This window comes from Leucopleurus acutus (assembly GCF_964270905.1).
Source record: "Leucopleurus acutus genome assembly, chromosome: 11".
Classification (NCBI taxonomy): domain Eukaryota; kingdom Metazoa; phylum Chordata; class Mammalia; order Artiodactyla; family Delphinidae; genus Leucopleurus; species Leucopleurus acutus.
This window is the reverse complement of record NC_139152.1, coordinates 17,358,089-17,384,468: the sequence shown is the minus strand read 5'-3', so window position 1 is coordinate 17,384,468 and position 26,380 is coordinate 17,358,089. Positions and strand designations below refer to the sequence as shown.

The 26,380-nt window shown below is 35.4% G+C and overlaps 1 protein-coding gene across 3 annotated transcripts in view; it reads right to left on the bottom strand.

The window, feature by feature from the left end:
• LOC309968560 (solute carrier organic anion transporter family member 1B3-like) overlaps positions 1 to 26,380 on the bottom strand; it is a 59,263-nt gene that overhangs the window by 4,711 nt on the left and 28,172 nt on the right. For all 3 annotated transcript variants that reach the window (XM_082849844.1, XM_082849846.1, XM_082849845.1), the window contains 9 exons: positions 22,879 to 23,000; positions 21,473 to 21,619; positions 21,190 to 21,288; positions 18,639 to 18,875; positions 15,392 to 15,556; positions 13,844 to 14,039; positions 10,284 to 10,449; positions 7,912 to 8,096; positions 2,603 to 2,667 (listed from right to left, as the gene is read on the bottom strand). In XM_082849844.1, coding sequence (XP_082705970.1) covers positions 2,603 to 2,667; positions 7,912 to 8,096; positions 10,284 to 10,449; positions 13,844 to 14,039; positions 15,392 to 15,556; positions 18,639 to 18,875; positions 21,190 to 21,288; positions 21,473 to 21,619; positions 22,879 to 23,000 — 1,382 coding nt within the window. The remainder of the gene's footprint in view (positions 1 to 2,602; positions 2,668 to 7,911; positions 8,097 to 10,283; positions 10,450 to 13,843; positions 14,040 to 15,391; positions 15,557 to 18,638; positions 18,876 to 21,189; positions 21,289 to 21,472; positions 21,620 to 22,878; positions 23,001 to 26,380) is intronic.

Sequence of the window (26,380 nt, the reverse complement as noted above, 5' to 3'; positions counted from 1 at the left end):
ATTTGGTCCTCAGTATGTATTTCTCCCCTAGAAGAGTTAGATTCCATTGGGCCATATACTGGACGTATCAAAATAGGATGCTCAAAATCAGAATAGCAAAATTCCTTTTTTTCTATTTTACGTCTCTAGAGGAACTTCTTCTATTCTCAATCTCATTTCAGCACATCAGAAGGAATACTAGCTCCCCAAATTCTCTTTCTATCTGCTAACTTCTATAGCTTAGATTCTAGGAGTGAGGCATCTCCATTGGATCTAGAGGAACTGCCAGGATTGGACAGAGAGCTACAAAAGACAAGGTAGAAACTTTAATGCACATAGCTAACTGAAAGAAGGCAGTCTGAAAAACTACTTACGGTATGATTCCAACTATATGATCCTCTTCCATAAAGCTTGCACTATTCCTGCCAGCTGGAAATAACTGTCCTCTTTAGAACTCAGCACTTTGTAGCTCACTCACAGCCCTTATCCCACAGTACCTCCATCTTCTCCTTCTCTCCCATACCTTTTATATTTTCTCCTTTTACCTTTGAGGATCTGTGATTTTCTCCCAAATATACTTGTTGGACACCTGCTCCATTGTAACTTGGCCATAGTTATGCTTCTTTCTTTTGCTTGCAAGAGTCCCAAGGATTGACGCCCTCCCATTTCCTTTTCTTTCAGCCATCGGTGGTTGCCTCCCGGCCATGATCAGTTGCCTACCCCAATTCCTAGAGCAATCATGTCCTTTTCCTACTTCCCAGGAATAAGCATATAATGTTAACAGGTCTTAAAAAGCAGTAGCACAGGGGTTAGGTTAGAAGTTGTTAAGCTACCAACAGGAAACTGTATGGTATAAATGGCAAATGGCAACAAAGGGAAAAGGATAATTTTCTAAATCTTGTACTAATCACCTCATCTGAATATTTAGAAATAGGCCTTTAGCCTCTAGATTCTATAGTATTACTATTTGACAGCAACAACAAAACACAACTTCGTGAGCTTTCTTTCATTCAGAGCACTCCCCATTCTAAGATGCTCAGTTCTAGAATTTTAGTTCCCATGAAACCAAGCAGAACCCTGTGGGCCCCTGCAAGTACAAAGGTCCCTCCATGTCCCCTGCCTCTTGTTTGTAGAAAAGATGAAGTCTCCCAGGCCTTCCTGAGTCACAAAAGGGCAAGCTCAAGCAGTTAATGATTAGGACAGCAGAGTCACAGAATCTTTCCAGTGTCTGATGTACATCCCTGAGTTGTGTTGCAGATACCATAACTGCCACCAAAGAGAAAAAGCTAACCGCCTAATGACCAGCCTGTAGCCATGCCATAAGCTGCTCCATCTATGGCTAGCACAATTCCAAGAACTGGCTTCAGATAATGGGATTAACATTATTGCTCATGATAATCTATATTTTGTGGGCATCAAAATAATTGTAGTTTACTCTGCCTGTATATGTAGGTGGGCATCTAAAATTATCAGCAAAAAGATACTACAGATCCATGTCGACATCTTCCACTTTAAGAATACAATGCCCTATGTCGGCATGAAATTATAGAAGATGGACTTTCATCCCTAATCCCATGGAATGGAATGATGTCTGACAAGCAGCTCTTTTGCTCCTTTTCTGTTTGTCTATTTCTGTTCCCCTTAAACCTTAATTATAAAAATCAGATCACTAGGTAACATTTAACCTAACTCCTGACTTGTGCTCTACTTAATGCACACCATGCGTTGCCTAACCTGTTGATTCTTTTCCTAGATTAAAAGAAGTAGGAATGAAGAATTAAGTAATTAAAAATGATTGACTATCCCCAGTGCCCCCTTAGCAAACTTGCAGGCAGACCACACGGGCAAGATAGCATCCAAAGGAACATCAGGAGTAGTCAGTAAGTCTGCATGAAGTGAAAAAATGATGAGGAATCTGACCTACCTTAATAATTAACTGAGATTATTTCCCCTTTTTCCCTTTAAAAACTATCATGGCTGAGCAGAATCTTCAGAGATGGTTTTGGGATGAGTCTGCCTTCTCCCTAGATTGCTGGCTTTTCTGATTAAAGCAACTTTCCTTTCTACCAACACTTGCCTCTCAAATATTGGCTTTTGAACAGGGAACAGCCAGACCTGAGTTCAGTAACACCCATTCCCTTCTGCATTTTAAATTTCTATTAAAGGTTATCTGCCCCAGCCTTAGAGAACTAGTCTGAGGGACTGTGAAAGTCCTCATCTGTTGTTTTGCACAATCTCCCAGGTCTCCTGAGCTGTTTTGGGCATTATACCCCTCAGCATAGAAGGAAGGTCCTGCACTCTGCATATGGGAAGAAATATTCCTAAGTCTTAAATTAAATTCTTGGAGACCACTGATCTTTGTTTTAGAAAGGATATAATACAACTATGATGATGCCTTTTTCTTACAGATTGATTCTAAATAGAACTGACAATGAAATTCTCTTTTAGGTCATTTAGTTCTCCTTTATCTCATTATTTTTCATTTACCACAAATATTAAAATGATATTTTACTTATACCTTTTTAAAGAAACTTTCTGATAATTGGAAATCAGTTACATTCAGTCTTTGAGCTTTGATATGAAAATTTATACCTGGAATTTATCATCTACATATTTATCATACCTAGTGTTCGAATAGTTAGTGAATGGAAACCCATGGCAAGTGATTTCAGTTCAGGTTCAACATTTCTGAAATAAGATAAAGGCAAAGCAACATTAAGCATCTCTAAAATACCAGATTGAGCTAAATATTAAAGCATTTCTCAGTGTTGTTCTTCATGATCTAATGAAAATCCTCAAGTGAAGAGCAGATATTATTTAAAGTTATATTTTCAGTTGTTTTAGAAGGCAAACATCTGAATGATATTAACAGTTCTTATTTCTTTACTTATTCAATGTGTTACAATTTCAAGACAGTTTTACAAACATTTCCACATTTGATCCTTAGGAAATCCTGAAATAGTGGTTGGAATAGACTTTATGATATCTATGAAGACAGTGATTTCATGTGATCTATTCAGTTGACACCTGCCATATGAGAGAGCAAATACTTTTATGTAGGTCTTGGTCTGAGCAGAACTCTTTTTACTACTTCATTTCTATCATTGCTCTTAACAGAAAAGTTGACTAATATGATTCATAAACTACATAATATAACCAGGAAAGTCAAAAAAGATATCTGTATTCTACTGTCTAGTGTATTTAAATGTCATTTTAAAGGTAGCAAATACACTTGTATCCTCTCAAAATTTAACTCACTTTTGCATTTAGAAAGTTATTTCCACAATTCCATATTTCTATGTTCAATGAGCTGATGATACAACCAACTCTGTAATAACCTAATACATATCAAGCAAAATAAATTATCTGACTGTAGTGGCAAGATGGGGGAGGGTGACTGAGGCTCAGAAGTTCTGTTTTTACCGAAATATTGAATTAACTGATACAAAGGTTTATTTTTTTTCTTGAATGACTGTATGTGTTCAGAGATAAGTAAATTTAGTCATTCAACAAACATTTGCCATGTGCCTCCTAGGAGACTCTATGCTAGTCTTTGTTATTGATATAAAGAGATAAATCATGTTTATAGTAACTAAATGCCTTAGATAAGTCATTCAACCTCTCTTAGCCTCAGTTTCCTTATCTGCTAAGTAGTCTTATCTTGTGTGTTGTGAGGATACAATGTAATAAGCTAGCCCTCTAAACCTCAATTTTCTTTACACAAAATTGCCCTTTAAGCCTTGTAGGAGAGCTACCCTTGAGTGAGATTCTCAAAAGTATTCAAGAAAGCTTATAAAAGTAAACAGGATAAAAAATTAAACATAGCATAATAAAAATTAAACACAGCAGAGTTATGTATTAAGAAAGAAAATGAATGGAAAGCGTTTTTCCTCTGCTTTTGCAAAAGGCAGGGACACTTCCACTAGCCGAGCTGAGGACACAAAACACTATCCTTGAGGGCAGTGAAGCCATGCCAGTAAGTAGATGAGGTCATGTTATTCAAAGAGGTGAGTTCTTCCCTGAGGAAATTGTCATGAGGGAATCAGCCATGACAGTTAACTAGTCCAGTTAGCTGTCTCTCTCAAATATCAGATTTCTTAAAAGGGCTTTTGGGAAGAGAGAGAATGCAGTTTGTTCCTGGTTGAATTTTCTGTGACAAGTGCCTGAAGTGTCACTTTTCATTGCAGTTGATTTTTTAAAGGGTGTATTTGGCTTACAAGCTGGATGCAATAGAGGCAAAATTGAGATGTTTGTTATCAACTTGTATTTTTACCCAGGGAGAGGGCTAGTGTGTAGGAGAATTGAGCGGACTTGGGGATAGTGATAATATCTTCCTGAAAGGGAACTTGAAGTCTTAGACAACTCAGTGGAAATGATAGACTTATGTGATATAATGACACACAACACACATACACACATATAGAGTGACAATCACACACACTCCTACATTCACATGGATGCACACTTACAGACCCTCATGCTCATACTTACATGCACACTCTCAACACACACACACACACACACACACACACACACACACATTTTTATCATGTAAAGTATTGGTCACTGCAGCATGAGTCCTACCTCAATCTGACAGTGATCAGCTCTGTATTTTGATCAACATTTCTCAGGATGGATTCTCCACAAAAAGCACCTCCTATCATAGCCTTCTGTTTCCTCTGATTCTGTTCTTGCCTCCCAAAGACATATTTTCCACCCAACAGCCAGTGATCTTCTAATTGGATAAGATAGTTGTATAATTCTACTGCTCAGATCTCTCTGCTGGCTTCTTAATACAATGAGAGTAAACTCCAAAGTCTTTACTGTGATCAATAGGGTCTGTGCTCTCTGCACCATGCCTGCTCTCTCATTGTATTTCTTACCTCTTTCTTCTTCGTACAGTCCTCCTGGTCTTGTACATGTCAAGTATGTTCCACCTCAGGACTTTTACCTCCACTGCTACCTTCCCTGGATTGCTCTTCACCTGTTCATATCTGCATGATTTGTACCCTCAATCTTTATTCAGGTCTCATCAAATGACTTTCAATGGAAGGTATCTGAATTAGTACTGCTTCTCCACCCCCTCTTCTTTCTTTGCTTTTCTTTTTTCCTTTCTTTTTTCCTCATCAGGTTATTCTCATCTATGGTCTCCCCTTTCCCACACTGGGGGAACATCAAGTCAGGCTGTGGTGACAGTGGAATGGGGATCCTAAAGCAGACCCTGCCATTGCGATTTACAGAGACAGAGGGTAATTAAAACCCTAGTTAGTGAAGATGCAGTGCGCCTCCTTCCTCACCAGAATTTAGTGATGGAGGGCTCTGCCAAGGGCCTGAGCAATGTACTGTAGACTTGGCTGTTAGGCTTCTTAATGTTTAATTTTTTTGGATGCATGGTGATTAGCTAATTGCATTTTACTGGAGATGCAGGCCGTTGACCTAGTGAGGCTGGAGGTTCAGATGCTCATGGAATGTCGTGGTCTAGTTTGGTGGTCCATCTCTTTCAATGGCTCAGACAGGTGATTGAATAAAATCCCCAGAAATGCACTTGGTAGACTAACCACACTTTGTAGAAGTGAAGTAGGTTGTTTATCATGCACATCCAGATCATAGCTTTAGCCTCAATTATTCTATAATATGTGGATTTCTTCAAAACTTAACTATTCTTGCAGAGAGGGTGGCTTTTACTAAGAGGAAAGGGGCTCTTATGATGAGTCGTCTTCTATAACTCCTGTCCAATTTTTAAAGATTCACAGAGTTGGTTGAGCTTTCAAATTCTTGGGAGCGAACAGTCTGAAACTACCATTTCTTTAAAACAGTGTTGTAAAAAAATGCTTTTGAAATTATTTCAAAAAAAGTTTTTGAAATTAATTATTCTTGCAGAAAAGTTGCAAGAATAGTACAAGAATTCCTTCCTTATTCCTGTCATCTGTATTTCCAAGCATTAAAATTTTATTACCTTTTCTATATTTTTACTCTGATTTTTTCTTCCTAATGCTTAACACTTCTTTTTTTTTGTGTATTTACATGCTTATTTATTTATTGTTTCTTCTCCTACACCCATCCACTCTCCCATCCCTCACCCCAATGAAAGCTAGTGAAAGGAGAGCCCTTATCACTTTTGTTCACAGTTCCATCCGTGGCCCCTAGAACCGTGCCTAACATATATACTGAATGTGTAAATATCAACACTCCTGCTTAGTCTAGTTTTAATAATAGCCTTATGATGTAAGCATTGGGGAATCATTAATAGACTGAAGTTTATATTTTTATTCCACAGTCTGCCTCACAAAAGTTCTCTTTCAATAAAATCAAAGAGAAATCAATAATGTTGATGTGAGAAATCAATAAATGTTGATGTGAGAAATCAATAAATGTTTTTGATAAATGGTAATGTTGATCTTATCACTTTCTTATTAAGATAAAATTATCATCAATGTTGTAACAGTTTTCTCTAAAATTCTCGTTCTTCTCATGAAAAATTTTAAATTAAGAAGCCAAGACTTGTTGAGATGCAAGCTAATTTGGAGTTTTGAGACAACTTCCTGTAATTTAATGAATCTGTAATTTGGCAAATATGGAAAGCTTCTCCTTTTGAGTAGACAGTATTTTATGGTAAGGTAGAGCTTTATCTGTGGAATAAATTAGTATAAATAATTTGACAAGATTTAAGGGTCATTGTGGAATTTAAACAACTGTAGTCTCAGTTTATAGCTTTATACTCATTTTAAAAAACATTAATATATTTGTTTTCTTTCCCTTCTAAGTCATGCTGTTGGCTGACCGTGAACCTGTTGCTAACTACTTATGTCTTAAAAGTATAACTAGAGGTTAACCCAGATCACCATATTTACACATATATATTTTAATACCTACATGCAAGTCTTTACATGTTTTCACTTTTAGGTGATTGAATGATTAACTTCACCAACAGGTCTTGTATTACCTACTCCCTTCCTAACCCTGCAGTCTTACCTTGTGCCATCTGTCTCACTCAGTATGTTCCAACCAACTGGCTTCTGTTCACGCCTCAAACACATCAGTTCTTTCCTGCCTTGAAGCATTGGCATATAGCCCCTCTCCCTGTAAAGTTCTTCACTTGCTAACTTTAACATACCCTCTAGACCTTTAGATTGTGTCACTGTTTTTGAGAAGTATTTTCTGAGTCCTCTTCCTCACAGCTCCTCACCTCAATCCTAAATTTGTTTTTCCTTTTTATTCCCTTTAATAGCACTCTTTTTTTCTTAGTAGTACTAACGACAGTTTGTAATTATGTGTTTATTTTTAAGCTTATTTGCCTTACATAAGTCTTTCCTGTTATACTCTAAACTGTATGAGAACAGGTACTTTATCTGTTTTATTCACCATGGAGTATTCTTCACCAAGTGTGGTCTAAATATTTGTCTAATCAGTGGAGAAAAGAATGAATATTGCTCATGTATTTTTCTTTTCTCTACGAGGGTATTTGAGAGACTAGGTCAAAAGCCATTCTTTTAACTAGGATTAAAAACTTTGGAATATCATAGACTGTTTATATTATGTGATCTGGTTCCCCAATTTTTTTTTTCAATGGAATCAATAGGTGATTCACTCTGACAGGCCCAACAGGGTATAAGGCATCTCAAAATGAGAAGTTCTTTTAGAATAACAACGGGGATTCTTTCACATTGAGGCAGTTGTCCATCAGTCTCTGTCTTAAAATTCTCATTAAGAGGAGAAAGTACAGAATCTAGATTTTGTAGTGGCAAAGGTCAAGGCAAAATTATTATTAATTATGGCAGTGAAATATCACAGTAATCCTAAGAAAATGCACTCTTAGAAAATTTAAATGTAACAAAATATGAATTGGGGTTCCAAATACATTATGGAAAAATATGCACATTATTAGGTGTGTTTATAGTCTATGTAAAAATGCTTTTAAAAAGTAATACTCACTTAAAAACCAGCATGATATTTGAGGTGCTTCCCAATGCAGAAGAAAAAAAGATAAATATTTGCACTACTATATAAACATAAAATTTTCTTGTACATTGATCATTTTTGGGGCATTCACCCAACTTCATTGAGTTATTTCTGCTCTGGAAACCATTTACTTCCACACAACTACAGTTATGAAACATCTGAAAAATAGTTTTTGAAATATGACAGAATATATTTACAAAATATGACTGGGCTATAAATATATTCTATTATATTTAAAGACATCTCACTCATCTAAGCTAAAATATTTACAGTTTTTAAAGAAAACATTCTAACAATACAGTTGTTTAAGAATTGAAAGGCAAAATAGTTTCCTGGATTCCTTTATAGACAAGAAAATGTAATTTACTATTAACTTTTCATACATCCCTAAATTAAAAATTAGGAAAGAATAGAAAAAAAGTAATGTCTGAAACTCTGTAAATTATTTTCTCATCAATATAAAATGTTTAAATATTTCTCTACCACTCACTTTTATTTTCTATAGCACACCTACTTACTCTCTTTAACAATCTCTACAGAGTGTTAGTGACACTCCCTGAGTAGGATTGCCTAGGGAATCCAGAAATTATAGTAGTTTTGGAGGGGTCAAACCTGGGTCGAGAACCACCCATTCGAATGGGGCAAAGTCCAGGGCAGAAGGGACCAGGCACGGATGCTAGAATTCCACTTTGGCCAGCAAATACAACATCTGATTGCATAATGACAGATTATAGGATAGATGATGCCATTACCAGAGAGGTTCAACACAACAGAATACCCTAAAGGTTAGAACACAGCTGGAGAAAATTTAGGAACAAATGATTTTAGAAATTTAATTTGGCAGGCAGTTTATGTAGCTAGATGGCTTTAATAAATTCTGTTCTGAGTCTAGGCTAAACTAAGGTTTAAGGGAAATTTGAACCCATTAATGCTAAAGACCAATTACTGAAGGAGGAACTGGGGAAGAATTTGAATTCATACTTATCTGATGACCAAGCTTTACTTTTTTTTTTACTAAGAATTGTATGGAGAAATTCTTTATGTAGCAAGCCTATCAGCCAATAAAACTAAACTTAAGTACAAAGGGCATTATTTTGAGTGATTAAGAAGGGATGACTTATTACTAAGAATTTGGTAAAAGAACTCCGCAGTGGTCCCTAAATGGTAAAGTATTAAGAAGATGATGTCTCCATAGTAGACAGAGCTCTCTTTAGGATTCTAACATCATGTCTCTTCCAGCCCTTCACGCATGGACAAGGTGGGACCATAGATTAAACGGGGCACTCTCAATGAAAGGCACTATAGCCATGCATACGAGATATGGGTTTTTAAGTATAGTCTTTGGGCCATTTTTGTGCAAATTTATGACTCAGCTTCAAAGAATCTAGGTTCTTCAAAAAGTTCTCAGTGACCTTCATTAATGCAGTTAGTAGGACTATGGGCAAGAAAATGATGGTAAAGTTTGAAAATCAAATACAGGAGAATGTGGTAGAGAGCAATGATCATAGCTGATAATATTGCTAATATTGGTGATAGGAAAAGGGCCCAGGAAATGGGTCCCCAACTTTGTGAGTTATTCAGTGGATTGGAAGTAGAATAGAGAACACCCTATCTGATGCCCAGCTATTGGAAGTTACTTGGGGGATTGGGGAGAACTCATAATTTGCATGGAAGGGGATATTTTGAGTGAAGAAGACAGTGGCACTTCTATGGGAGATGTTAGCAATAGGTAAGCAGAATATTAAGTTATCCTGCGTAGGAAAAGTGCCAACCTTGAAAAAAATCAAAATTGGAAGCCAAAAATTGGACAGTCAAGTGAGCATGAAGCCTTGATTAATTTCTTGGAAAGTCAAAAGGGTATTGAGCCTCAAGATAAACTCTCCAGAATCTATATGCAAGGTTGCATATAGATGGTTGTCCTGAAAAGGCACCTAGATTGACAAGGGGTTGGCCCAGGATTTTCCCCTAGCATCTGAAGGGTAAAGTACTTCCAACCTAATGGAAATCCTATCCTTTAGTCAAATGAGGTGCTTCCTAGAAATCATAAATGTTTTTAAATTTCAAAAGGTCATAGTCTTATAAACGCAAGAAGAAAAGGTGGGAGTCATCTCATGAGAATTCAAGCAACAGAAAAACCTGTTTGTGTCTCAAGCAGGATTTTATGTGAGGCTTTGTTTACGCATCACAGCCATCACAATGACAGGCAATAATGGGAATCTTTTTTCTATCTTTTTACTGGTGACCTTAGTTGTAGAAACATTTGGTAAGTAATTATCAAAGTTTAAGTAAGTTAAATCAAATCTGCAGTTTTGATAAAGGAGAAGAAAGTAAAAAATAATACTCACAACAGACTTTTTACTGCCACTTGAAGATTTGCATCCTGCTAAACAAGGTGATATGTAAGTTATTCCATTGTCTCCACAGAGTGGTTCCCATTGACTTTGATCACAATTGCAGTCAGAGTTGCAATAAGAAAGTGGTACATTTATATGAGATGCCACTGGATTATTTCTGGAAATATATGATAGACATATATCAGAAAGAGAGAAAAGAAGAAGAAAGAAGAAGAAGAGGAAGGAGAAGAGGAAGGAGAAGGAGAAGGAGAAGAAGAAGGAGAAGGAGAAGGAGAAGGAGAAGAAGAAGAAGAAGAAGAAGGAGGAGAAGAAGAAGCAGGAGGAGGAGGGGAGAGGGAGGAAGGAGGAGGACAAAATGAGAAGGGGAGGGAAAGGAAAAGAAGGAGGAGAGACGAAAAGGAGATGAGAAATAAGGGAAAGGGTTGTCTTTAAATTAAATAGAGATATTTTGCTTGTCCAAAATGGCAAAGTTTATTTTTAGTGCTTATTAACTTTTTCACCCTTTATCTTTACCCAGACATGATTTATGATGTAGAAAAAGTAAAACATAAAAAAGAAACCAAAGAGGATAGGTAAGACATAGACAAGAGGTCTTTGTGATTCTGTCAAAAAATTCCTCAAAAATCACTTCAGTTTTCTGAGAATTGGTTTCTGTTCAGTAGGGTAATGGCATTAGACTAAGGTTCTTCCCAGCTCACTGTAAAGTCTCATGAATCTGTGAATGTTAATTAACTAGTTTGAATTTTTAAATCTATATTTTAACTACACAAGGAAAGGATTCAACGTGGTCAAAGCAGAATCCTTAAGGATCAATTTTTAAAAATCAAGAATAATAGAATCAGGCTTCCCTGGTGGCGCAGTGGTTGAGAGTCCGCCTGCCGATGCAGGGGACACGGGTTCGTGCCCCGGTCTGGGAAGATCCCACATGCCGTGGAGTGGCTGGGCCCGTGAGCCATGGCCATTGAGCCTGCGCGTCCAGAGCCTGTGCTCCGCAACGGGAGAGGCCACAGCAGTGAGAGGCCCGCGTATGGCAAAAAAAAAAAAAAAAAGGAATAATAGAATCAGTTGAGAAAGACTAGAAAAACTTCATATGCTTTTTTAATGAAACCATAACAAAGTTTATAATGATTTACTGTGAAACATCGTTGTATTTATAAAATATAATCTTATAATATGGCTAAAATTATTAAATGGATTATTCATATAATTAATTTTCTACTTATAGATTTTTAAAATTATTCTTTTGTTTTTTGGTAAAAATCTTGATAAATTATCTTTGAATGAGAAAGTAATTTTCATGAAGAAAGAAGAAGGTAGATTCAGAAATTCTGTAATCAATGATTTTACTGAAAGCATCTAATACCTAATCCTGCTTGGGGACACACGATGGACAGGGAGTGATTTATCATAATGATTAATGACTCAGTCCAGACATTGCAATCAGACAGTCCTGTGTTCACATTAGGTCTGCCACTTCACAGCAATGTGACTACTCTTTCTAAAATTAGATTTGCCATTTGTAAGTCATAAATCCTCACAGAATTTTTTTTGGAAAAAAGTTAATTTAGCTGTTCTCAAACTTTCTGTTCCCAGCAGCCTGTCGATTCTTGAAAAGTATTGAGGACCCCAAGCGTTTTTTGTTCAAGTGGGTTCTACTTATTGATGTACATACTCTACTAGAGATTAATAATAAGAAAAATTTAGTACATGAGAATGCGCAAGCACACATATCCTTAGCCCACAGACTGATATTATCATCACATATCTTGTAGCCTTAGAAAATATCTCTGTACAAGCACAGGGAAGTCTGTTCAATACTCTGTAATAACCTAAATGGGAAAAGAATTTGAAAAAGAATAAATACATGTATATGTATAACTAAATCACTTTGCTGTACACCTGAAAGTAACACGACATTGTTACTCAACTATGCTCCAATATAAAATAAAAATGAAAAAAATATATCACTATATACTCATTAGAAAATGAGAATGAAAAAGAAAAATACTATCTTGGTATTAATATAAAAATAGTTTAGAATTTGTTGACCATCTGCAAAAGTCTCAGGGACCCCTGTAGATTCTCAGACCACATTCTGAGAACCTCTACAGTAATTCATACTCTAAAAACTTACCCCAGTGACTAACATTTCATAAATGCTAAATATATTGATTCTGTTAATAGCCATCACTTAGACTGTGAGTTCCATGAGGGCACTGAGGTATCCTATAAATTTTTTGACCTTTAAGGAGGCACTCAGTGAAATTTTATTGAGTGAAAAAAGCCCATAGAACTCTAGCTGCCTTCTTTTGAATAGATAGCATAGTTACTGTGCTTGTTTCAGGGAACTGGCTTTAGGTTAAAGCCTGTATGCTTGTGCTGTGAAGTAGCATCGTTCTGGAGTCACTGTATGACTTCAAACAAGCCACAGTTTCTCCGGGTCTCAACTAATAGAGGAAGAGGATATTAGAGGGTCGGGCTGCATAATCTCCAGGATTCTCTTCCCTCTAAAGTTCAATGTTCTAGGTACTCTGTATTTTGATATACCAGAGTGAGTGGTGGTCAATAGGAACATTCAACAACAAACAGGATTAGGAGGGAATGGGGAGATAATTCAAGATTAAGTTGGCAAGCCTCCAAGAATAGGATGATGTTTAGGTAAGCAAATGTGGGAAGATTCGACAGGTTCAAATTGACACCTCATAAGACCCAGAGTTTCAAAGCCCAAAGCCAACAATAAGCAGTGCTAAGGAGTCTGGTTACTAAACTGTGATCCAAGGATCTTTGCTTGTTGCTTGAACGAGAACATTCCTAAACTTAAATTGTTGGCTATATTCAGGAGATGATGAGAAATCTGCACAGGAATCTTGCCCTTGATTTGGGGTAGAGACTGTAGTACTAGGTATACTGCACAATGCGTGATAATAATGAAAAGTAAAAGCTTTCTAGGTCTAATATGCCATTATGTATAGAGTATTTATCAATTCTACTGCTAATGAAGACAATACCAGAAGAAACAGAATTAACTTGCAAAAAAGGAGAATTGAGTGCAGTGTACTGGTTTTCTTATAAAGATAATTGTTAAACATCAAAATTAACTGCAGATAAAGATTGTTCAGTCACTTTTGGAAAATGTCATTTATATTTCTCTTATGATTCACCCAAGATCATAGTGGTTAGGATTAAGAGTTTTGGAGTCAAAACCTTCAAATCTGAGTCAGAATCTTAACATTGTTAGATATGTAATCTGTGTATCTTTCTAGGCCTTGCTTTCCTTATCTATAAAATGGGGATAAAAGTACCCATCACTCATTGTAAGCACCCCATAAATAATAACTATTACTATTACAAACTATATGGCTTTTCTTTAAGGAAGGAAAAAAAAGAACTTTTTGAGATCTTAAGAAATGAACATTTTAAGAATTTGTAAATTGAAATTTCTCTGAGTTAAAAGTTTAGTAAAATTGCCATCTGCCTTGTTTGCCTTACTTTCTTTTACATTAGATGGTTTATATATTGTGCTATTGGTGTATTGATATATATATACAAACCCATCATAAGTCAAGGTTAGTCCAGCAACTGATTTGTTTTCACAGATTAGCGCAAAATTTAGTAGGTGAAATAGGAAGGACAACATATGGCTACAAAATGAAAATTTTGCAATTCCAACCAAGGTAAATTTGAATTTTTTAATGATATATCCTCCTGTAAACACTCCAGATGCAAAAGTTGGTATGGTTATGAATCCTAGAAGTAAGAGAAAAAATGTAATTATATAAATATGGTTATTCTGAATGTCTTTACACATGAAACACTGTATATCAACCAAAATCATCCTATCTTGTTACTTCTTAAATAGAAGGCTGGCAGTCCAGGATGGAGGTAGAGGGTCAGTGCACCATGTGGGGGAGATAAAAATAATTTCTTCCTGCCAATGCTGAAGTTTTACTTTCCTTAGTAGCAAAAGTCAGTGACTAAGAATATCTGTATGTCTGAACATATGTTTTTTATAAGGTGCTTTTTGTCCCCTCCCGGAAAACAGCAACAAAATATCATCTTCCTGACTCTGAGACTTTTATCCTACCATCTAAAATTCTTTGCATTTCCTTAAAATGAAGAGTTCCCATCCTTAAAAACTTACTACAAATTTGCCCAGTAGTTTAGAATTGAACACTTAAATTAATATCTCTTCTTTATTCATCTAAACACACACATACCCTAAGATGATAAACAGGTCTATATGTGATGTTAAAAATAGTTGATTCCTCTTATAACTTTTCCATTTCATTGTCTTCCAAGATTGATTAAAGATGAAGATCCCTCTAACAAAAAATTTAGGCTGAGAACTTTATTAGGAGTTAGATTTACAGTTTTAACTTTTATCTTAAGTTCAATAAGCACATCCTACAGAATTATATTTTTCTTGTTTACTTATGACCTATTCATATATCACTTGATAAATTCAGCTTAACTTATCAAATATTGGGTTTCTACAATGTGCTGGGCCATGTACTGGGTATTCTACTGCTCTTAAGAATCTTATATTATACAGGGGGTAGAGAAAGAATAATATGAGAAAACCTTTCCTTCATAAAGAAGTCTCCTTGTGTCATTGGAAACAGATACTGCAGCAAAAAACCTCTCTAAAATACGAGATTTGTATTGAATTATGTAGATACCAATGATGTGTTTAAATTGATTTTTCTCCTGGAAACATCAATGTCCTATTTTTTGTAAGTATCTGGGTCCTGATTCAAAGTCCATGAAGGATAGAAGTATAATAATTACATTAAAAAAGGATTTGCCTCAGAAGCTCAGCACTAGATTATAAGATCCAGTTATGCAGATATCATATCTACATGTTCCATTCACATGTCACTTTTCCTTCAGGAATTCATCTCCTCAAAAATAACACGAGCTGTAACTTCAAATGCAGAACAATGATGATATCACAAGACCCATCGATTTGATAAAATTTGAAAAAAATAAATGAAAATTATATTTAATAAAATGTGAAATTGCCTTCACAACAAAATGTCACTTGGAGCTCAGTGACTCAGTAGCATAGCATTTATCAAGCAAACATAAACAGGTCTTACCAAACAAAATGCTAGTCTCAGATGCTGACTGGCCATACTGCTGTTCTACATATTTGAAGACATAAGTAATAATTCCAATATGGCTGCTGGCTTGTAGCAGTGTCAAAACTAATGTTATAACATACAGGGGATTGGTAAGGATGTTTTTCAAGGACTGGAAAAAACCTATAAAAACATAAAAAGAAAGAAAATATTATAATGCAGCTTACATATATAATATCTTAATCTTGTAAATATAATTTATATAAGATTTAAAATTCCATAAATATATAGCACAGAAAGTCAGAATACCCTGCAATCCTACTAACAGTTTTTTTTAAAAATTCTTTCAATTTTTTCCATATGTGCATTAATATTTATTTAATTAGTTCATTTTACTCCAAAATGGGATCAAACATACATGCTGTTTTAGTCAGTGCTTTGTTCGCCTCGTATTTGGTTATTCTTAGCATTCTACCATACCACTGTATACATCATTAGTTCATTTATTCATTCATTTAGCGAACGTTTGGTTTTTAATTGGGTACTAGGCAATATGCTAGGCACTCAAGAAACAAAAGTGAATGAAATGCCATGTCTCTTTTTTATTAGCACTTAATAATATAATCATTATATTAATAATATAATTATTAACTGGAAATTTATCTTAAAGATAGTATAATCCAAAGCTCACAAAAATAAGAAGACTAAGGTTCAAAAATCATAAAGGTCAATTTAGTACCAGGATTCAGATCTCTTGTTTCCTGGTATATAGCTTTTCTACCATAAAATACTGCCTCAGTAAATCTGGCAGTATTATCCATCAGCTTTCTTAAAGACATATTGTGTCTCAAGTGACATTATGACAACAGTAGGGCAAAAAACCCATGCCTACAAACAGGTGTGTAACAAATCCGTAACTTCCGTACCTAGCAAGAATTATGTAATTTGGGTCTATGATCACCAGGTTAACCAGCTGTAATGGGAGTTAAAAGTGGAAGAAACCACTTAGAAAAACAGTGGGAAGTATCAGAGTCTAGCAAGACAGAACCAGATATGGTTACTGAGTTTTGGATGGTGTGGACTTTGAAAGATCTTGTGCTGTAGATCTCTAAAGGTTTCCATTAGATATGGTTAGAACCAAACCTTCTATCCAATGGTAACTAAGAAATAGTTTCATCTGCTTATAATAACAAGAAAAAAGATTAGGGCAAAGGGCATAGAAGGAGAAAAAAGAAGATGTAAGGAAATGTATAGCAGGAATAAATAACATTTTAAATTGTTAGGTCAAAATGCTAAACTTCTCTCCATGGGACTCTCCAATCAGGAAGGACAAGTGACTTGTGAGGCATTCTAAGTGAGTTGTGATGTTTGATCAAAAGAAATGGGGTATATGGGCTCACCAAATCATTGAATTTTTGAAGTGAGTGAGAACGTGGATGTCATCTGAACTTCTACACAATCATGATCCACTATATATCCTCAATAATCGGATCAATAAACAACTCATTAAGCTGACTATCTCAGAAAGAAATTGCTCATTTTTGGACAATTCTCCTTGTTCACAAATTTTTTGTAATGAACTGATATCTTTATTTCTTTCTAACCAACTAGTCTTGTTTCTACTCAAATTAGATATATTATTTTCTGACTAAATGTTCTTAGTTATTTCATCCATTCCTAATAACACATAATTAAGAACCTCTTTACTATCTTATTTTGGTCACTATCTTACAAACACAGTTGATAACACAGATGATGTTTACAATCGCCCTATTTTGCATCTTCATTATCCTCTCCATTTTGGGGAGGCTCACAGTCACCACGTTCCTTATTTTTAGATAATCCGCTACTTTTTATGGATTTAATTTGCTGAAGTGTGAAAATAGCATAGACCAAATGAAAATTTATTGGAATGGTATTTTTAGTGTGCATGTTAAATTTCAAAGACTCCTAAATCAGTGGTGTGCTGGTAAATGTTTAACAACTGATTCTTGGGAAAACAACATTGATTTGAGTATTTCCCAATTTCGGTAATAAATGGTGGTAACTTCTCCCATCATGGCCAATTTCAAGCTACCAATGTGACTGAAAATTTAAGTCTTCTCTCATGAGTCAATACAAGTCACACCATTACGTTCAGATTAGAGTGATGGAGAGGAGAAAGTAACAATAAAAGGAGTGAGGGGAAGAACTGATGAGAGGGAGAAATTGGGCTCCACCTGACAAGCTCTAATGTCACTTCAACTTCAACTTGAAAAGGTTGTCAAGGGTTCAGGCATTGCTCTGCTTTGACTCTTACTATTCTGCCATTTCTGTGCAATCTGAAAACTGCACTATTAACATCGTTTCCACTGTCTTGCTATGACTGCCACTGGATCGTTCCCCAAATTACTGCTCCTAAATTGTTCTCCATTAGCCCTCGGGGCTTATGTTTGATAGGAAGGGCACTATCAAATGGTGGAGGGCTCTTATTCACATGACTGACTACAATAACCTTAACTACTACTGTTGCTTGTACTTCATTTTTTAATATTTAGGTAAGCAATTTTTTCTATATAATTACCAAGAAAATAATCTTACTCTATCTAGAGAGAAACTTCCTCTGATTTCCTTCTCCATACTCCTTGTCTCCACCTAAGAATAGTTAAGTTGCCCAATTTATAGGCACTCATAATTGTTTATATAGGCACTATATGGCAATTGTCTATATATTTTTCGGTACAACCCCATTATATTGTAAATACTTGGAAAACAGAGGCAATATTCTATTACCAGGGCATAGTATGCTTCCTGGTACTATTTGTGAAAGGAAAGAAGGAAGGAAAGAAAGAAAGAAAAAGAAAGAAAGAAAGAAAGAAAGAAAGAAAGAAAGAAAGACAGAAAGGAGGGAGGGAGGGAGGGAGGGAGGGAGGAAGGAAGGAAGGAAGGAAGAAAGAAAGATGTTTTAATCCTCATAGTTTGTACTATGTAATTTGGAAATGAATATATACTCTTTGGTTTACAAATAACAGATATTTTTAGCCTTTGATTGGTTTCTCCCTGCTAAAGATCACAAGCCTAATCCCCTTCCCTTCAGAGTTGATATGTGTTCAGAATATTTACAAATTTTAGTAGGAACTTAGAAGAATAATTTAGCCAAATTTAGTAAAGAAGAAATCGAACTTTATTTAGATGACTTGAGTATGACTTATTGTTTTGGAATATTCACCCCTCCCTTTCACTGGGATTAACAATTCCAAATTGACTGTAAGTGTGAAATACTTACCAGCTACAGTTTCACTAACATTTTGCCCCTGCTTGGTCAAATGAGCCATTTGACTCTTTTCCTCATTTTGCACAGGCAAAGATACTGAAGCTTTTTTTTCTTTCCTTGGTTTATCCAAATTTGGGGGCAAGAAAAAGAATGGTATAGAAGAAATAATGGATATTAGTCCAGCCACAAGGAAACCAAGCCACCACGCACCAACCCAACGAGAGTCCTTAGGAGTTATTCTGATAGTGCCTAGAATAAAGAATTAGAAGAAGCCAGTCAAAAATCATTTTGAAATGTAAAAATTTCTGGTAATAATTGTAGTAATTGCTGTCCTCCATAGATGAAGAAAGTAAATGATGTTTCATCAATTCTGAGACACTCTTTTCTTTTTTTCACACTTTTTATCTTTGAAATAAGTGTAAGTCATGACATCTTACAATTGCTGTTGTCCAGGAGTCAGTCATGACATTGTTGTCATTGCCTGAGCCTGTGTGAACTTGGTGGCTTTTCTGGTGACATGACAACAGCAGCCACCATTGAACAGTTGAAGCCTGCAAACTATTTAAGGACCATTTATGGAAAGCATGATACTCATTGTCTGAAAACTTCTATTGGCACCATCTCCTGAGGTCAAGAAACCAATGAAATTTACAGCACTTCGCAAGAAATTCTCAGAGCCAGTAGTGGGTTTTTTTCCCCCTAGAACCTGCATTTCCAACTCCTTGACAGCACAGAGGATGATAATGGTGAAGATATACGTATAATGAAAATCTGAGTTTAAAATTTAGACTCTAAATTTTAGGGATAATTTAACCATTTTATTTCAATAATATTTCCCTTTAAAGCTGTGTGAGTGCCATGTATGTGCTATATCTAAACAAGTATAAATGAGCTGTTTCAGTAAATATAAAGTTCCAATATATATTTAAATTTATAAATATAAACATTCTAATAAGAAAGCATCACACACACACACACACACACACCCCATAGATGTTTGAAGCACAATAATGGTGTTGTTACTCTTTGATCTATAAGAAAACTCTTTAATGTGAGAAAACATTGACTTGATATATAGAAATAAATTATTAATTCTGTTTATTGAAGTGGTTTTCAAATATATACAGCTCTGAGTTTAAAATTGATTTACATGTTCATATTATTCCATAATCAGCAACTCTGACAGACTGCAGAAATGATTGATAAAATCAGTGACTCCATCTACATGCTAAGTACTTATTCATCATCCGTCAGAAGTGTCATTTTGATAACATTTGTGTTCTATCCCTGGTGTACACATAGGAACTAGAGGTCATAACCTGGCTAGACATAGCCTGCCAAAGTGTTTTCTTTTGTTCACACATTGTTTTAAAAATTGAAAACTTCCACATGAAAATCTGGATTCCAGGATTTTCTTGAAAACCAATCAGAAGATTTTGTCAATGCTGGATCCAAATTTCTTCATGAAAAGAATAGGTTGAGGCTGAGCAGTATATGCACTTTCAGGTGTGTACAGAGGGCAGTTCACCACCAACAATTCTTCCAAGTTTAACCACCACACCGAACACTCTTTATTCACTTATGTTATCTTGTTGGCTCCTTTGGCATTGGAGTTTGCCAAAATGTACTTCACAATACATTTACATCATACCCATAACTGAATAAGAGAAGATATAATAAGGTCTAGACGTTCAGTGCTAGAAATGGGATCACCATGGACCTAAATACTGTGAGTAGTGATTTCTGACTATAGAAAAGAGGTTACAAATCTATCATTCTAAAGACTTTAACCATTTATTTCTGGGTGCTTAGTGATAAAAACAAGGATGAACCTGGAAATGATCGAGTAGAAACACTTGGAATGTGAACCTACTCTAATTCACACATCCAAAATAGAAGACATAACACATTCCATCAGATCCACGTTTTAGCTTTATATTAAAATACTTTCAGATTGTGGTTATTATTGGTCTGCTGTGATGTCTACTCTATGTAGTCCTGGTGAAATAGAAAATCAGATTTGTTTATTTCTAAACACTAATTACTTATATGTTAAGACAGATATCATACTGTTATGTTCTAAAAGAGATGGAAGATCAGTGGCACAAATATTTATGGCTTATTGTGACAAAGGCTACAATAAAGGCATGCTCTTGGTGATTAATAGGGACATTTAACTTGGGGCCAGTAGGAGGTGGTGAAGTAAGGCATCTCTGAAGAGGAGCCACATATTGGAAAAGACTTTAAGAACTATGCAAATCAAGACGGGAGAGAGGGTAAATGTGGGGAAGTGACATTAGTAGGCACATTGAGAGACCTGCAATTATTTGGGGTGAAGTAATCTTAAGTTTGTTAAATTTTCTTATTTTGTGCTTAGTTGTAAAAGCCTGATGTAGATAGGAGCTGAAGTTTATTTTTATTCTAGTTATTAACACATTACTACTTGTAACTTTTGACAATTAGTCAGCAAAGGGCCACTGAAAGAGTGAATTCAGTTATTTGAAAGAATGGTGTCATGTACTTGAAAAACATTATCATGTTACCTTGTTCTGATTGTACTTACTCAGATCTACGTATCCAACATCCACATACATTTTAGAAAACAGAGATACGAGTAAAAAGCCAATGATTGGACCAATCATTGTTACTGCAAACAAATTACCTGAAAATATTACAAAACATTTTTATCAAATGCCAATAATACTTGGTTCTATTCAGTTTTTTAAAGTAATACAATATATTTCTCTAAGTAATTTTTAAAGTAAAAGAATGCGTTTAGGAGCACTGTTATTTCAAGGTACACCCAGGGAAAGTAACCATAAAATCTAATATTTTCTGTACATTACCTAAATAAAAAGACGAATGTCCTTCTTTAGCAAAATCATCGATGTAAGAAATCCCCAAGGGTGTTATGGGCGTTTCCCCAATTCCACGAAGCATATTACCCAATAGAATATATATCCACATATGTGACCCAGATTCCTTTTCCCAACCTACGTAGACAAGAGAGTGTTTTATCTTAAACATTAATTTTAGCATTCCTTTTGAAAAGTCAACTAACTTAACCATTTAATTATTCCATTTAAGAATTTTTTTGCTTTTTTTCTAATTATAAAATGATTTATAGTCACGTTACAAAATTTGACAATACAGAAAAGCACAAAGAAAACAAGTAAAAATTATCTGCCATCCCTCCACACACAGAGTACCACTTCTAATGTTTGTTTATATCTTTCACATTTTTAGTGAACATAAAAATATGCATAATATTCTTTATGTTCTCATATCAGGATTTTAATGACTGCATAATAGTGTGCTGAATAAGTTTCATCATTTATTTAATCAATTTTTTCTATGTACTCACACAATATTTCTAATTTTTCATTCTGTTAAACAGGGATGCCATGGCTATAATGATAAATAAATCCTTCTGCACATTCCTGATTAGTTCCTTAAGATAAAGCAATAAAAGTAGAATTGCTGATTTAAGCAGTTGTGCATATTTTTGTTCTTTACCATATTGAAAATTAACCTCCAAAAGAGAAATTTATACACTCCCCGTAATACATAAAATGTGTCTTTATCCTCTACCTCATTTCTTTTTATTTTTAATCTTTCCTATCTAGTAGGTAGGAAAATCTTTAACTAGTACTATAATTTATAATTAAAACTTATGATTTGTGTTATAATAGGTAAAAAATCTTGAATTGGTGTAAGAATTTGAATTTTTCTTAAAGAGTAAAATTGTTTTAACATATTTATACCACTTCCTCTTCTTTATATTGCATATATTCTTTGCCAATTTCATATCAAAATATTCCTCTTTTCTTATTACTTCCAGAAGGTCTTTATATATAATATATATTAACACTATGATATTTATCTTACATATATAAGATGCAAATGTTTCTCCTATTTGTCTTTTAAATCAATTTTGCTAATGGATATCACAATCTTTTTTTTTTTTGTGTTACGTGGGCCTCTCACTGTTGTGGCCTCTCCCGTTGCGGAGCACAGGCTCCAGACGCGCAGGCTCAGCAGCCATGGCTCACGGGCCCAGCCGCTCCACGGCATGTGGGATCCTCCCGGACCAGGGAACGAACCCGTGTCCCCTGCATCAGCAGGCGGACTCTCAACCACTGCGCCACCAGGGAAGCCCCCACAATCGTTTTTTAATGATGTAATTAAATTGTTAAATTTTAGAATATTTATTAGTGACACTAATATTCACTAGTGCCAGTTCAATTCTTACCTTTTCCCACTATCTCCAGTGATGTTCTATTGAGTAACAAATTTTGATTAATCAAACAAGTTGATAAGCTTGATGTTGAATTCTCTGATGGATTAATAGGGGTGTCTTTAGAATACCTGTAACTGTAAGAACATCACTATATTTACTGAGCATTTTCACTTTTCCCAGAAATACAGCGGAATCTTCCCCTTTATTTGCACCATTCTCTTCTCCAAATTATCAGGATACTCTGTCAGTTTCCCAGCTTATATTTTAGGAGTGGTGATGGGTAACAGTGAAATGGGAGTGTTCACTAAGAAATATAATGCAGTACTCCCCAGGCAAGGTGGAGTACCATGTTGCTCTCATCCTAGCAGTGCTTATATTCTGGGCAACATATGAAATATCTTGGTTTCATGCTTTTAAAAAACTGCTAACTGTATTTATCAATCTTTTGAATTATCTTCAAAGATGGTTACAATCTAAAATTTCAAAATCAATTTATAATCACACACAGTCATATGCCTGACTCTTCAAAACTTAGTTTAAAAAGTTCTAATCCATTTGAATTTGTACTTAATAGGAACAATAGAATGGACCTAGAATAGGGACAAATGCTGATATTAAAAATACATGAATGGACCAAAAGGTATTAAGTTTAGTAAAATAAGTCAGGCAGAGAAAGACAAATACTGTATATTTTCACTTACATGTGAAATCTAAAAAAAAAAAAGAACAAATATAACAAAACACAAACAGACTCACAGGTACGGAGAACAAACTAGTGGTTACCAGTGAGAAGAGGAGTGGGGGAAGGGGGGAATATAGGGTAAGGGCAGTTAAGAGGTACAACCTACTAGGTATAAAATAAGGAAGGAGACCTTCAAGATGATGGAGGAGTAAGATGTGGAGATCACCTTCCTCCCCACATGTACATCAGAAAAACAACTACATGTGGAACAACTCCTACAGAACACCTACTGAACACTGGCAGAAGACCTCAGACTTCCCAAAAGGCAAGAAACTCCCCACGTACCTGGGTAGGGCATAATAAAAATAAAAAACAGAGACAAAAGAATAGGGAGAGGACATGCACCTCTGGGAAAGAGCTGTGAAGGAGGAAAAGTTTCCACACACTAGGAAGCCCCTTCACTGGCAGAGACAGAGGGTGGGAGGGAAGCTTCGGAGCCATGGAAGAGAGCACAGTTTTAGCCACAGCCATTAGAGAAGAAAAAGAAATAAAAGGAATCCAAATCAGAAAAGAAAAAGTAAAGCTGTCACTGTTTGCAGATGCATGATACTAAACATAGAGAATCCTAAAGATGCTACCAGAAAACTACTAGAGCTAATCAATGAATCTGGTAAAGTTGCAGGATACAAAATTAATGCACAGAAATCTCTTGCATTCCTATACACTAATGATGAAAAATCAGAAAGAGAAATTAAGGAAACACTCCCATTTACCATTGCAACAAAAAGAATAAAATACCTAGGAATAAATCTACCTAAGGAGACAAAAGATGTGCATGCAGAAAACTATAAGACACTGATGAAAGAAATTAAAGATGATACAGATGGAGAGATATACTATGTTCTTGGATTGGAAGAATCAACACTGTGAAAATGACTATACTACCAAAGTTATCTACAGATTCAATGCAATCCTAATCAAATTACCAACGGCATTTTTCACAGTACTAGAATAAAAAAATTCACAATTTGTATGGAAACACAAAAGACACCGAATAGCCAAAGCAATCTTGAGAAAGAAAAAGGGAGCTGGAGGAATCAGGCTCCTATACTACAAACTACAGTAATCAAGACAGTATGGTACTGGCACAAAAACAGAAATATAGATCAAAGGAACAGGGTAGAGAGGCCAGAGATAAACCCATGCACATATGGTCACCTTATTTTTGATAAAGGAGGCAAGAATATACAACAGAGAAAAGACAGCCTCTTCAATAAGTCATGCTGGGATAACTGGACAGCTACATGTAAAAGAATGAAATTAGAACACTCCCTAACACAATACACAAAAATAAACTCAAAATGGAATAAAGACATAAATGTAAGGCCAGACACTATAAAACTCTTAGAGGAAAACATAGGCAGAACACTCTATGACATAAATCACAGCAAGATCCTTTTTGACCCACCTCCTGGAGAAATGGAAATAAAAACAAAAATAAGCACGTCGGACCTAATGAAACTTAAAAGCTTTTGCACAGTAAAGGAAACCATAAACAAGACGAAAAGACAACCCTCAGAATGGGAGAAAATATTTGCAAATGAAGCAACTGACAAAGGATTAATCTCCAAAATTTACAAGCAGCTCATGCAACTCAATGTGAAAAAAGCAACCGAATCCAGAAATGGGCTGAGACCTAAATGGACATTTCTCCAAATAAGATATACAGATTGCCAACAAACACATGAAAGAATGCTCAACATCACTAATCATTAGAGAAATGCAAATCAAAACTACAATGAGGTATCACCTCACTCCAGTCAGAATGGCCATCATCAAAAAATCTACCAACAATAAATGTTGGAGAGGGTATGGAGAAAAGGGAACCCTCTTGCACTGTTGGTGGGAATGTAAATTGATACAGCCACTGTGGAGACTAGTATGGAAGTTTCTTAAAAAACTAAAAATAGAACTACCATATGACCCAGCAATCCCACTACTGGGCATATACCCTGAGAAAACCATAACTGAAAAAGAGTCATGTACCAAAATGTTCATTGCAGCTCTATTTACAATAATCAGGATATGGATGCAACCTACGTGTCCATCAACAGATGAATGGATAAAGAAGATGTGGCACATATATACAATGGAATACTACTCAGCCATAAAAAGAAACAAAATTGAGTTATTTGTAGTGAGGTGGATGGACCTAGAGTCTGTCATACAAAGTGAAGTAAGTCAGAAAGAGAAAAACAAATACTGTATGTTAACACATGTATATGGAATCTAAAAAAAAGGTTCTGAAGAACCTAGGGCAGGACAGGAATAAAGATGCAGACATAGAGAATGGACTTGAGGGCACAGGGAGGGGGAAGGGTAAGCTGGGACGAAGTGAGAGAGTGGCATGGACATATATATCCTACCAAATGTAAAATAGATAGCTAGTGGGAAGCAGCTGCATAGCACAGGGAGATCAGCTCGGTGCTTTGTGACCACCTAGCGGAGTGGGATAGGGAGGGTGAGAGGGAAACACAAGAGACAGGAGATATGGGGATATATGTATATGTATAGCTGCTTCACTTTGTTATAAAGCAGAAACTAACATCCCATTGTAAAGCAATTATATTCCAATAAAGATGTTAAAAAAAGAAATATGATACAAAGATGTACAGCACAGAGAATATAGCCAAAATTTTATAACTATAAATGGAGTATAATCTATAAAAATAATGAATCACTATGTTGTACACCTGATACTAATATAAATTGTCCATTATACTTCAATAAAATATATAAATTAAAAATACTGAGGTACCCTGTGAAGTCTGA